The sequence below is a fragment of the Lethenteron reissneri genome, chromosome 36, assembly GCF_015708825.2.
Source record: "Lethenteron reissneri isolate LAM-NWPU_2019-01 chromosome 36, ASM1570882v1, whole genome shotgun sequence".
Lineage (NCBI taxonomy): Eukaryota > Metazoa > Chordata > Hyperoartia > Petromyzontiformes > Petromyzontidae > Lethenteron > Lethenteron reissneri.
The window spans coordinates 4,533,458-4,548,113 of NC_083814.1; the positions used below are offsets into that span (position 1 = coordinate 4,533,458).

The 14,656-nt window shown below is 44.1% G+C and overlaps 1 protein-coding gene across 1 annotated transcript in view; it reads right to left on the minus strand.

Moving 5' to 3' along the window:
* LOC133351031 (mucin-19-like) overlaps positions 1-14,656 on the minus strand; it is a 285,024-nt gene that overhangs the window by 38,216 nt on the left and 232,152 nt on the right. Inside the window, exons 96-105 of the mRNA XM_061565914.1 lie at positions 14,270-14,395; positions 13,270-13,392; positions 12,507-12,755; positions 9,128-9,247; positions 8,255-8,380; positions 6,997-7,122; positions 5,262-5,405; positions 4,608-4,724; positions 698-2,974; positions 75-208 (exon numbers count right to left, since the gene is read on the minus strand). Of these exons, the coding sequence (XP_061421898.1) occupies positions 75-208; positions 698-2,974; positions 4,608-4,724; positions 5,262-5,405; positions 6,997-7,122; positions 8,255-8,380; positions 9,128-9,247; positions 12,507-12,755; positions 13,270-13,392; positions 14,270-14,395 (3,542 nt within the window). The remainder of the gene's footprint in view (positions 1-74; positions 209-697; positions 2,975-4,607; positions 4,725-5,261; positions 5,406-6,996; positions 7,123-8,254; positions 8,381-9,127; positions 9,248-12,506; positions 12,756-13,269; positions 13,393-14,269; positions 14,396-14,656) is intronic.

Here is a 14,656-nt window from a genome sequence, read left to right on the forward strand (position 1 = left end):
TGAATGAGAATTTAAAAATATATATTTTCTTGCACGAGATATTTTACACTGAGCACTGCCACTACGGTACTTACGTATAGTTTCTGGAAGAACTTGGAACCAAAAGGAAAATCATAGGGTGGCATGAAGTACGGAGACACAAAGTCTGTCAATCGGGACTGCAGAATGATATCGTTTACATTTGTGCCATATGCAAAAAGTCTGTAATCTATGAAAGAAGACACAGACACATTCAAACATTATTCAACCAAAACGCACGCGTCTATTATACTCTACCATTAATTTAATTTGGAGCAAGTGAATCTCATTATTAAAATAAGACTTCGATAACACGTGTTTTTTTGGGTTAGATCGGGGAAATATAAATGTGTCGTTATATCCGCCACCACCCAACACAGCCAATTAATAAGGGTTGTCACGTAAAACACATGCCAATTACGTGACAATCACGTGACAAACATCACTAATTGGCTGTGTCGGGTGGTGGCGGGCTTAACAAAACGTTTATATTTACACAATTTAACCCAAATAAACCTCAATTATGGATAATATTGATCATGAAAGCCGACGTGTTAAACCAAAATAAAACATCGCAAAATCGCACTTACACCATAGCCATACACGTTCAGCCAGCAAACGCATCTTGCTCGCTTACAACGCGTCACAATGTACCTAGCTTACCACGACGTGACCTCACCTATAAGCGTGGGAGACTGTGTGGTGGTTGTGGATGGCTGCGACGTGGTCGTCGTCCCGACTGACGTCGATGTCGCGGTTGAAGATGTGGATGGCGGAACTATAACAGTCGAAGACGCGGTTGCACCTGATGGAGCTGAAGTGCCCGTTGTGTTCTGAGCCACCGTCACGGTTGACTGTGAAGTAGGTGGAACAGTCGAAGTCACAGTTGTGGCTGACGTGGAACCGAGAGTATCAGCTGTCACATTTGTCCTGCTGGTCGATGTTGCAGTTATTGGACTAGAGGAAGTGCCTGTTGTAGAGGAAACGGTTGTTGAAGTTTGCCCTACAATGGGGGAAACTGGAGATGTTGCTGTGGTCGAAGCATTTGTTGTAGAATTAACTCCGTCTGTAGAAGTTGTGATTGGTGATACTGTTGCTGGGCTTGTGACAATCGTAGAATTAACTCTGTCCGTCGAAACTGCGATTTGTGATGCTGGTGCTGGGCTTGAGACAATCGTAGAATTAAATCCGATTGTAGAATTTGCTGTTGGTGAGGCTGTTGTTGGGCTTGAGACAATCGTGGAATTAACTCCGATTGTAGAATTTGCTTTTGGCGAGGCTGTTGTTGGGCTTGAGGCAATCGTAAAATTAACTTTGTCTGTAGAAGTTGTGATTGGTGATGCTGTTGCTGGGCTTGAGACAATCGTAGAATTAACTCCGTCTGTAGAAGCTGTGATTGGTGATGCTGTTGCTGGGCTTGAGACAATCGTAGAATTAACTCCGATTATAGAAGTTGCTGTTGGTGAGGCTGTTGCTGGGCTTGAGACAATCGTAGAATTAACTCCGATTGTAGAAGGTGCTGTTGGTGAGGCTGTTGCTGGGCTTGAGACAATCGTAGAATTAACTCCGATCGTAGAAGTTGCTGTTGGTGAGGCTATTGCTGGGCTTGAGACAATCGTAGAATTAACTCCGATGGTAGAATTTGCTGTTGGTGAGGCTGTTGCTGGGCTTGAGACAATCGTAATATTAACTCCGATTGTAGAAGTTTCTGTTGGTGAGGCTGTAGCTGGGCTTGAGACAATCGTAGAATTAACTCCGTCTGTAGGAGCAGTGATTGGTGATGCTGTTGTTGGACTTGAGACAATCGTAGAATTAACTCCGATTGTAGTTGCTGTAGGTGAGGCTGTTTCTAGGCTTGAGACAATCGTAGAATTAACTACGATTGTAGAAGTTGCTGTTGGTGAGGCTATTGCTGGGCTTGAGACAATCGTAGAATTAACTTCAATTGTAGAAGTTGCTGTTGGTGAGGCTATTGCTGGGCTTGAGACAATCGTAGAATTAACTCCGATTGTAGAAGTTGCTGTTGGTGAGGCTGCTTCTGGGCTTGAGACAATCGTAGAATTAACTTCAATTGTAGAAGTTGCTGTTGGTGAGGCTATTGCTGGGCTTGAGACAATCGTAGAATTAACTCCGATTGTAGAAGTTGCTGTTGGTGAGGCTGCTTCTGGGCTTGAGACAATCGTAGAATTAACTTCAATTGTAGAAGTTGCTGTTGGTGAGGCTGTTGCTGGGCTTGAGACAATCGAAGAATTAACTCCGATTGTAGAAGTTGCTGTTGGTGAGGCTATTGCTGGGCTGGAGACAATCGTAGAATTAACTCCGATTGTAGAATTTTCTGTTGGTGAGGCTGTTTCTGGGCTTGAGACAATCGTAGAATTAACTCCGATTGTAGAAGTTGCTGTTGGTGAGGCTATTGCTGGGCTTGAGACAATCGTAGAATTAACTCCGATTGTAGAAGTTGCTGTTGGTGAGGCTATTGCTGGGCTTGAGACAATCGTAGAATTAACTTCAATTGTAGAATTTGCTGTTGGCGAGGCTATTGCTGGGCTTGAGACAATCGTAGAATTAACTCCGATTGTAGAAGTTGCTGTTGGTGAGGCTGCTTCTGGGCTTGAGACAATCGTAGAATTAACTTCAATTGTAAAAGTTGCTGTTGGTGAGGCTATTGCTGGGCTTGAGACAATCGTAGAATTAACTCCGATTGTAGAAGTTGCTGTTGGTGAGGCTATTGCTGGGCTTGAGACAATCGTAGAATTAACTTCAATTGTAGAAGTTGCTGTTGGTGAGGCTGTTGCCGGGCTTGAAACAATCGTAGAATTAACTCCGTCTGTAGAAATTTCTGTTAATGGTGCTCTTGTTGAGCTTGACGTATTGGCTGTAAAATAAACTCCTGCAGAGGGTGAGGCTTGTGTTGTATTGGTAATTCCTGTTGTTTGAGGCGGTGTAGTCGTTTGAACTGTTGGATTAATATTACCAAAAATGGTTATTCAACAAGTAATTCAATTTGCCAACTTTTTGTTAAAGGTCAAAGTCAAAGTGACTTCTCGCTCAAATGATTAGCGAGGTAGTGCTCATTGCCTTACAGTTCTGCAGTTCTGAGCCAGTCGTGTAAACTTTCTTAATAGGACACCTATTGTTGATCTCCCCCAAAAAAATGGTACTCGTTTTATCCACCACAGAGGAATGACGGGTTGAGACAACCACATCCAGGATTTTAACTCGCAACCTTCCGATTGTTGAGCTGCTTGTTCTACCACTGAGGCACCTGGCCTTTGTCAAATAAACATCAGAGGATGCAATACAAATTGGATGTATGAAGTACTGAGAGAACCTACATGTGATGGCATTACTTTATGCTGTACAAGATTACAATCTTTCATTCTTTAATTTTTTTTATTCGGCTCCTGTTGTACATTTTTTGCATCTCAATTGAAGAATACGAATTATACTCCATTGAATAGTGTCCTTTTTTTCTGGAATACTAAGGTGCAGTTGTTTAGAAAAAATGCTGTACAATTGCGAGCACAAAATGTGTTGTACATCAGTTCGCATTTCATCGTATAATACAACAATATAAAAGAGATGAAAAGAAAATAAAGAAAACAAAAACAAATCAAAGGAATTGGCGACATATTCAACATACATTGTTAATAAATATCCTCACATGCATTACATTAATCACGTAATTGAAATACTGTATATTATGCACGTACACTAATTAAAAGTGTTTGTTTTACATTTTAAATGTAATTGTTTCATCCAAAGACCAGTTAGCGTTTAGGCATTGCCGGAGAGCGAAATACGCGACACAGGTTCTGGGTGACCTCCATCACCCGCCCGCACGGACAAGCATGGTTAAGCATCGTCAACAACAGCCATGCCCGACAAGGGTGTGGTAGGAGGCGGTGGGAGTCTGCATATCCCCCCTTCAACTTGCTTATAAGGGATTACATCTTGAATCATTGCCTCACTTGATGCAGCTAATTCGGCTGTGACGGTCCCACCTGATGACGGAGACTTGTGTTGCCTCCGAAACGTCGTGATTTTTGTTTTATTTTATTTTCATTAATTTTGATGTTTTACCTACGTGACTTTACCGAAAAAACCTAAGAATATGAATCCTTGCAGTCACGAAAGCTTCAAATCTAGAACTCAGGGCCATATTAATTGGCCAGGGCTGTCCAGTGGTCCAAGTAAGATCTTGGTTAATTCAGTCATAATATATCAAAAGTACTGCATGCTGTTTGTTAGGCATTATATGTATTGTACATCTAATGCCCTTTGTTAATTCACTGTGGGATGATGGCCTACTCATGCAATGTGGGTCATGGTTTGTTTGGCCATACTTGATGCTGGTCAGTGCAGGTTGGTGAAGGTAGAGAGCACAGAAGTACAGTACAACGACAAATTAACACTTCTGTGCCAATTCCAATCAGTACGTATCCTTGAAACATCCATATCTCAAACATCGTTGATAACGTTTTCAAGCCATTTGCAATAAAATGTATCTCCACCGTTTAAAATAAAATAGCATTGTATAAAAAATAAAACGTGATAGTTAAAAAAACGGTATTTGGTCTTCTACATACGTTGACAAGTGCCATTCACGTTGCTGAAGAGATCGAAGCAGCTGCACTCATAGCCTCCTTGAGTGTTCGTGCAGTTCTGAGAGCAGTTGTGAAGACTTTTCATACATTCATCAACATCTGAATAAAAGGTGACGAGGGCATTTGCAGCAATCAGTAAATGTTCAATCCGTCACGCGCGAATAGTAGGTCCTCTATGTATTATTATTGCTAAAGATATACTTGTAATTTCATAGCCATTTGAAATGCATACAATTGTCGAGAACGGTTCATCATGATCACCATCAGCCATGATCAATCCACTGCTGGATGAAGGCCTTCCCAAGCAGTCACCATCTTTGATGGTTCTACGCTGTAAAATGCACCTTGCATCTGCACACAGCCTGAATTCACCGAACCATCACACACATTCCATTCCTCGCCTGCCACTCATTGTCTTTTATACTTATTTCATTTTATAATGCAATTATCTGCTGTAGGTATTTTACAAACATATCCTACGGGGTATCATTTTCTAGCCAGATCTGTTGGAATGACAGTCAGCAGAGTGAATGGAACCATGTTAAAATCACAATCTATGCTTCCAACCACATACATAAACAATGCTTATGTCTTTCATTCTCAATTACACCTAAACATCTTTCATTATTTCCAGACCTAGGCAGGTTGTTCCATCATTTTCCAGGTAATATCCAGGTGGACAAGTGCACTTGAAAAGGCCAGGGGTGTTGGTGCAGTTGACACCAACTGGGCCTTTGCAAGGCTGAGATGTGTTCATTGGTGGTTGACACTCATCAATGTCTGAAAAGCAAAAAGTATTATCATTAAATCACAGACCGCATAATATGATGGTTGTTTGCAACGATCAATCATTATTGTCTGCATAAATGTAGAGAATAATACCGAATCGATTCATCACGGTTGTTTTTATTTTAGCACTTCTAAAATAATTCGATAATTGAGTGTTTGCATTTGTGCTCTATAGTTATTCAATGTGTTTCCACTCTGGGTGTCGGGCAGCTCCTTCAGTGCCTGAGCCTCCTGCAGAAGCACTTGACACTGTCCGGGTGAAACATCGGACATCACGCAGGACAACACGTGGTGCAAGCCGAAAAACCATCAGTGAGCTATAATTTTGTGTTAGATCTATGTTCATTTTGATTGGACTCACAAGATATGCTCACTTGTTTTCTTTGTGGATATACCCCAATTTTTATTTCATATTAAGCTGAACTGGCAAAATTATAAATGTCCAAATGATGGCCGACTTTGTTGAGCTATCATTTGTGGCCAGGTTGCTTCTGAAAAATAAGTTAATACCTCAATGGACGTTGCCTGGTAGGATGGGATGGTTTAGTGTTATTTGTATGTGTTTGGGTGATTTATTTACCTTTCTTATACTTTGCACTCCTATCGTGTTTTTGTACTGTTTGTTGTTGTAACATTCTTACCCGCCGCGACTGGACATCTGTGACAAGAGCTTTACAGCTCATCGGATTCTTCCAGTATAAATACATGTTTAGATTCTGATATATCATTGGCTCTATCTGATGGCCTTCCACAGTTACACTGACAAAGAAAGAGTGTTTTATTTTTCGATTTAAAGCTATCGTGACTGCAGGGATTCATCTTCTTGGTTCTTTCGGTAAAGTCACGTAGAAGGGAAGTAATAAAATAATAAAAATAAAACATAATAAAATAAAATAATTCTCACGACGTTTCGGCTACAACGCAAGCAGCCGTCTTCAGGTGAAGAAAGAGACACTACCAAGCTAGGAGCCCATATATATAAGCTGGGTTGGAGGTGGAAGAGCGCCTTAACAAAAAAGAATGTGCATATGAAGAGGAATATGCTAAATTCCTCTTCATATGCACATTCTTATTTGTTAAGGCGCTCTTCCACCTCCAACACAGCTTATATATATGGGCTCCTAGCTTGGTAGTGTCTCTTTCTTCACCTGAAGACGGCTGCTTGCGTTGTAGCCGAAACGTCGTGAGAATTATTTTATTTTATTATGTTTTATTTTTATTATTTTATTACTTCCCTTCTACGTGACTTTACCGAAAGAACCAAGAAGAAAAAAAAGAGTGTTTTGTTGCATAAATTCTATACCTCCCTCTATTTGACTACCAACACCTCTAAAATAGTTGTGAGTGCACTGGGCAGGAAGCTAAGAACCTCCAATAAAGACTGCACAGGCTTTATAAACCACAGCCAAGCAGCAGAAACAACCAGAGGAAAAAAAATACCTTTAGTGTCTGAAGAGGGCACCTACATTTTTTTTTGCACCCTGCATGTTCCTAAACTGTATGTGAGTTACATAATAACTTCTGGGTAGATGTGTGCTGTGTGAGGTTGCAACAAATGATTTGTTGTTTTAAATGTTTTTACCGGTGCAGTTGCCTCCAGTATCCCTGTATCCAGCCTTGCACTGGCACGAGTAGCTGCCATCAAAGTTCTGGCAGACACTTTCCGCCGTGCATTTGTTCAGGGATGTGATGGCACACTCGTTGATATCTTGAAAACAAAAGAAGACAAATCCTTCAAAAAGAGCACAGCAAGTTCACCTTAATTCGTTCATTTGCTCCCGGTTTAGTTTTTTTACATCATCATTTACTTTGGGAGAGCGATGAGCAGAGTGGGGTGTCAACTCAACCCTTAATTTCTCAATTGTTGACGGACAAAGACAAGAATAAGTAAAGGGTCGGCAGCTTGCTGTTGCCCTGTGGTCAACGCCATGGGAATACGCGATTTCTACTTCGGACTCATGGCCATCAATTGAAGGTGAGCGATGACTCCGGTGACGAGATGTTAGCTACCTCGCTCGGTGTACAGGAGGTTGTGGGTTTGATCCCGACCCTGACGCCTGTATATTTAGAGTTTGCATGTCTCTCTCCCCGTGGTCGCATTTATTTTTCTCTGGGTCCTCCAGTTTTTCCCTCCACATTTAGAATCACCATCACATGTTTAGAATATGTGGCTGATATACATTTCAACACAATAAACAACTGCGTTGAGCTATCATTTGTGATGGCCAGGTCGCTTCTAAAAAAAAAGAGCTATACAGCTCAGTGAGCCTTACCTGGCAAAAATTAAAAGTTTATAGTTTATTTATTTATATGACTCGTTTGACTGCAGACAGCCCTTGGCTTGAGATGAATGTCGTACAGAGTGAAAGCAACGGTGCAGCCATGAAGTGCCTTTCTCACACTATCACTCGAGGAAGCTCCTGGATAAAGACCTCAGGCATCTAGGGCGTATATCCCGGCGTACTCGTCAACGATGGTCGGACGCCTTGACAGGGGTGGGAGTACCCATATTTTCTACCCCACCGCAATACACCACAACCGGCAGTGTGTCCATTTATACTTCTGGGTGTACAGAGGCGGGGGGTGGGCAGGTGATTTAAGAATCTTGCACAATTTTTACGTGATACAGCAATATTTGCACACTGCAGGATAATTAAATAAGTAAAAACATAGAGTAATCACCTGGGTAAAGTGTTGTTGTTTTATTTAAACAAAACACTAAACGACAAACTGTCCCAAAAAAACCAGCTAGCACGTGCAGAAGACATTCCTTCCCTCACTCTTACAACATCGAGTGCCACACGCATGTTGTGCGGGTTGAGATGCGTCCGCTTGTTTACCTGTACAGTTTCCGTAGGCGTCCAGCTGGTATCCTGCATTGCAGATGCATGTGTACGAGCCATTGTTGTTTATGCATATCTTGGTTTTCTTGTCGCACGGCTGTGATTCCGCACATTCATCGATGTCTGTTCAAAACAAATAATTACATTGTAACAAAGCAACATTGTACACACCAACACGGACCAATTAGTTCGACCATACACTATTATTTTAGGCTTCAAGTCTTGACATTTTTTGTAATATTCTGTCTCTGCATGGACGATGAACAGAGCGGTTTAAAACAAGTCACTATTATTTGTTTGCAGTCCTATGTCAATCAACTGACGGGATGGTCTCCCCTATGTCAGTTATGGGGGTTATTTTACCATACTTCACCCTGCTGGGCAATGAGGATTCAGGTGAAAAAATTCAGATGTCGCTCGCCACCCATGTTAGCCACGGCTGGCAATCAAACTCGGGTCACCGAATTCAGAATGATTTGCCCGAAACGATGCACTACCACTCCCCTCCAGAGTGAGCTCTGGAGAACCCCTCTAGAGGCTTTTTTGGCCTCTTCTTCCACGCTCGCTTTTTCTTCTTATGCCAACTGTCACACCAGGAGATAACATTGAACCGGCGAACTCTAAATTTAAAAGTCCGATGCGCTAACCATTACACCATGGCAGCTTGATACATTTAGTGTAACTGGAGAGATATTGTTAAGTGATGTCTTTTGTAAGTCAAGCCATGAAATTAAAAATATATATGTATTGTCAACCCAAATATTGCCATCTCTCAGTTACTTTTGTTGAATTTTCACAGCCATTCAACTTGTTAATGAACGTTACTGAAAAGGATTGTGAATAAGGGATTATTTTTATGCCATGCCTCACCTGTACAAAGGGTTGCATTCCGTCTGTATCCAGCATTGCACTCACAGGTATAGTTACCGGGTACGTTCATGCAATTTTCATTGGCTCGGCAGATGGTTGTATTCTCGCATTCATTGATGTCTGCACATGAAGAGGTACATGTTGATGGACATTTCAATTTATAATATCAAAATCAGTTGATACAAAATGGTAATTCTTCAAATGCCTTGAAACGCATTTTAGACTATTAAAATAGATAAATTAACAACCATCTGATTTATAAATGACACATATTCCTTCTGGTAAACATTAATTATTACAATCACCAAGCCAAGGCAATATGAGTACATTTACAGGAAAACGTGAAGTTAATTATTGTGTAGTGTGGTAAAATACGTGGCGCACACTGTTAGCCGAGGGCAACCTAGGACACACACGTGCGCGTGTGCAACATAAGGTTGCACGGGCAAACCGCCACCTCAATAGGGGGGGAAGCCGGTGCAAACCAGGTCGACACTAGGGAGGAGCTGGACAATTGGGAAGGAGATGTAAGGACACGTGTGAGAGCGGAGCGGGTGTTCGTGTTGCTGGGGCAAGAGGGAGAGAAGACGTCTCGCCGCTGCCGTTCAAGCAGGGGACGGACCTCGACCCTCACGAGTCGCCGGGCGGGTGATAGTTGATCCCCCCGCCCGGATCGGACGAGTGAGTGGGTTTGAGGGAACGTAGGCGAGGGCAGCGGCGCTGGGTGAGAAGCTGTGTGAGCGCTGCTGGGTGCAAGCCTCTGTGTGAGCGCTGCTGTGTGCAAGCCTCTGTGTGAGCGCTGCTGTGTGTAAGCCGCTGTGTGAGCGCTGCTGTGTGCAAGCCTCTGTGTGAGCGCTGCTGTGTGCAAGCCTCTGCGTGAGCACTGCTGGGTGCAAGCCTTTGTGTGAGCGCTGCTGTGTGTAAGCCTCTGTGTGAGCGCTGCTGTGTGCAAGCCTCTGTGTGAGCGCTGCTGGGTGCAAGCCTCTGTGTGAGCGCTGCTGTGTGCAAGCCTCTGCGTGAGCGCTGCTGGGTGCAAGCCTTTGTGTGAGCGCTGCTGTGTGCAAGCCGCTGTGTGAGCGCTGCTGGGTGCAAGCCTCTGTGTGAGCGCTGCTGTGTGCAAGCCTCTGCGTGAGCACTGCTGGGTGCAAGCCTTTGTGTGAGCGCTGCTGTGTGTAAGCCTCTGTGTGAGCGCTGCTGGGTGCAAGCCTCTGTGTGAGCGCTGCTGTGTGTAAGCCGCTGCGTGAGCGCTGCTGTGTGTAAGCCGCTGTGTGAGCGCTGCTGTGTGTAAGCCGCTGCGTGAGCACTGCTGGGTGCAAGCCTCTGTGTGAGCGCTGCTGTGTGTAAGCCGCTGCGTGAGCACTGCTGGGTGCAAGCCTCTGTGTGAGCGCTGCTGTGTGTAAGCCGCTGTGTGAGCACTGCTGGGTGCAAGCCTTTGTGTGAGCGCTGCTGTGTGCAAGCCTCTGTGTGAGCGCTGCTGTGTGTAAGCCTCTGTGTGAGCGCTGCTGTGTGCAAGCCTCTGTGTGAGCGCTGCTGTGTGTAAGCCGCTGTGTGAGCGCTGCTGTGTGTAAGCCTCTGTGTGAGCGCTGCTGTGTGTAAGCCTCTGTGTGAGCGCTGCTGTGTGCAAGCCGCTGCGTGAGCGCTGCTGGGTGCAAGCCTCTGTGTGAGCGCTGCTGTGTGTAAGCCTCTGTGTGAGCGCTGCTGTGTGTAAGCCGCTGTGTGAGCACTGCTGTGTGCAAGCCTCTGTGTGAGCACTGCTGTGTGTAAGCCGCTGTGTGAGCACTGCTGGGTGCAAGCCTCTGTGTGAGCGCTGCTGTGTGTAAGCCTCTGTGTGAGCGCTGCTGTGTGTAAGCCGCTGTGTGAGCGCTGCTGTGTGCAAGCCTCTGTGTGAGCGCTGCTGTGTGCAAGCCTCTGTGTGAGCGCTGCTGTGTGCAAGCCTCTGTGTGAGCGCTGCTGTGTGTAAGCCGCTGCGTGAGCACTGCTGGGTGCAAGCCTCTGTGTGAGCGCTGCTGTGTGTAAGCCTCTGTGTGAGCGCTGCTGTGTGCAAGCCTCTGTGTGAGCGCTGCTGTGTGTAAGCCTCTGTTTGAGCGCTGCTGTGTGTAAGCCTCTGTGTGAGCGCTGCTGTGTGTAAGCCGCTGTGTGAGCATTGCTGTGTGTAAGCCACTGTGTGAGCACTGCTGGGTGCAAGCCTCTGTGTGAGCGCTGCTGTGTGCAAGCCTCTGTGTGAGCGCTGCTGTGTGCAAGCCTCTGTGTGAGCGCTGCTGTGTGCAAGCCTCTGTGTGAGCGCTGCTGTGTGTAAGCCGCTGCGTGAGCACTGCTGGGTGCAAGCCGCTGCGTGAGCACTGCTGGGTGCAAGCCTCTGTGTGAGCGCTGCTGTGTGCAAGCCTCTGTGTGAGCGCTGCTGTGTGCAAGCCTCTGTGTGAGCGCTGCTGTGTGTAAGCCGCTGCGTGAGCACTGCTGGGTGCAAGCCTCTGTGTGAGCGCTGCTGTGTGCAAGCCTCTGTGTGAGCGCTGCTGTGTGTAAGCCGCTGTGTGAGCACTGCTGGGTGCAAGCCTCTGTGTGAGCGCTGCTGTGTGCAAGCTTCTGTGTGAGCGCTGCTGTGTGCAAGCCTCTGTGTGAGCGCTGCTGTGTGCATGCCTCTGTGTGAGCGCTGCTGTGTGTAAGCCGCTGCGTGAGCACTGCTGGGTGCAACCCTCTGTGTGAGCGCTGCTGTGTGCAAGCCTCTGTGTGAGCGCTGCTGTGTGCAAGCCTCTGTGTGAGCACTGCTGTGTGTAAGCCGCTGCGTGAGCACTGCTGGGTGCAAGCCTCTGTGTGAGCGCTGCTGTGTGCAAGCCTCTGTGTGAGCACTGCTGAGTGCGGAGCTACTGAGAGCGAGAGTTGCTGTGTGCAGGTTAGCGAGGTGGGACTTGATTAACAGAAGTTACCATAGAGACAGTGATTGGAGTGCCGACAACAGGTGCAAGAATAGGCAAATAAAGTGTAAGCAGGTGACCTGTTACAATGTGTCAGTCTGAGTGATTTTACAAGACACTACAATTGTATTAAGATGTTTTATGTCCACAAATTGTATTGCACAGTAAGGCAACAAAACATAACTGAAGCCCAAGAGGCCATTCAAATCATGAAATATGGAGCTTGTGTGCATGACTAATATTGTTACAAATACTTGTCAAAGGCTACATTTTGATCAATTTGTGATGGGCTTCATATATGTTACGTCAAATGGACTTAAAATATATTTTTTATGATACGTAGCAAATCTGTGAAAAAAAAAACTTTTGATATTTTCGCAAATATTCCACCACAAAACACCCAGTGTTCAATCCACCTGTCGCATTTTCAGAAATCTCATCCACATTAAGACAGTTTTTAAAAAATATACCTGTGCAGTAGGTCCCATTGCCAGTGTATGCGCTGGCACATAGGCAAGTGAAGGATCCATTGGTGTTCACACAGTTTGCATAATTCCTATCACAGTTGCTTTTCCCATTCGAACACTCGTCTTCATCGGCGCAGTTCATGCCATTTCCGATGTAGCCGGTGTTGCAGCTGCAACTGTAGGAACCGTCCGTGTTGGAGCATGTGGCATCTGAGTGACATGAATCATGGCCACTTGTACACTCATTTATATCTGAAAAAAAGAATGATCGTACATATCACAGTCATTTAATATAGTGTTTCAATGCTGTTTTCTAAATGCATTCATGGATATATTTTTACATGCAGTGATATCAATAGGACTTTTTTGCCAGTATCAAGACGATGAGAAAATAATAATAGGCTTTACCCTTTCTGGCAATAAAATAGGTGTTAAGATGTTCTAACACCCAATAGATACCGTTTGCACAGAATCAAGTCTGCATTAGCCACACATACTTGTTGCAACACATGCTTCTTTATGCAATACATGTCTTCTTTATGGCCCTGTCTGACCAGTGTCAGCCAATCAGTTTCAAAGACAATGCATATATAATTATTAGAGTATGTATATTTGCATGTATTACCACAAGTATGTATGGTTAATGCAGATTTGATGCCTAGCAATAGGTATCTATTTGATGTTTGAACATCTTAACACCTGCTTTATTTCCAGAAAGGGCACTTACACATATGCTAATAGTTTTACTGTATAAAGATTGTACTACCTGTGCAGTTTGGTCCAGCGTAGCCAGATGTGCAGTTACAAGAATAGGACCCTTCACTGTTCAGGCAGACCGAATTGTTAATGGAAAAGCAGGGATTGGTGGCCAATGCACACTCATCTTTATCTGTAGGAGAAAAACAAACATGAATTGAGATTCAAAAGGGGCACGTGCATGAATAGCAAAGTGTTCCCTTTGACCTCTTACATAAATTTAAAGAGCGGTATGAAGCATACTTTCTGTATGGGTCAGAGGAGATGCGGTGGGCCAGTTCACTGCAAGCAATCTGATGATACATTTACTGCTGAGAAAAACGTATTTTAAACACATTTGAGGACAAAATGGACATTCAATAGTGGATCGAGCAAGTTTCAATCAACTACCATTAATATTGCATTACCCATGGGTTGCAAGCACATCGAGCAGGGCTAATATCTACACAATTGCACCTTAATAATTAAAAACAATTTCCAGTCGTCGTGGGCTGGACACATGTATGTAGTACATGGGCCCCAGATACATCCACACCGCATTGCTTCGATGAGGTCACAAGCTCACAAAGCATGGCAAACTTTGCACTATAATTCGGCCCTTTACTTAATTTAAGATGTCCTTTCTTGCACACATGGTGAGTGAACCCCACGCGATTTGCGGTTATCTTTCCATGCCGCCTTCCAGTGCCACTTAAATGTTGTTTGTTTTCCTTAAATGGTCTTTGTTACTCAGTGTCTAGCAATGTTATAATCTCTTCGCTGATGTTACTCTCTTTGTTTTTTCACCAAGGTCCACCGTTGGGGTCATTCTTGTGAATCGGATTGAGGCCAAATGTTTCTTACCCACGTAAACAAATAGATCGATAAAAATGAACGGTTCGAAACCCTGCAATCACATGTGTTTTTTTAAGTGAGCCATGCATGTGTACATCTACAAAAGGGCATTTGCATTGTTATTCAAAAATCATCCAAGCAACCAAAGATGTAGAGCATCGCACGCGATTTCTTACCTATGCAATATAATTTTCCATCTCCTTGGAATCCAGGTTTGCATGTACAATTGTAACCCCCAGGTGTGTTCACACATTGGCCATTTGCATGACAAAGTGTAGAGTTCAAGGCGCACTCATCGATGTCTAAACACAGAGAAAAGTTGTACATGTTAAAACAATACATTTTCAAACAATATATGTCAAACACTACATGTTAAAACAATAAACTTCCCAAACAAAAATAATAACATTAGTTGATGAGTAATGAGTAACTATCCCCCGAGTTTGGGGTTTAGACTAATATAAGCAACATCTCTGCAAACACGGTATTTTAAGATGTAAATAAATGTACATTAAGTTCCAGCAAGCAAGTTGTGGGAATAAAAAAAGAGAACAATCGACGTG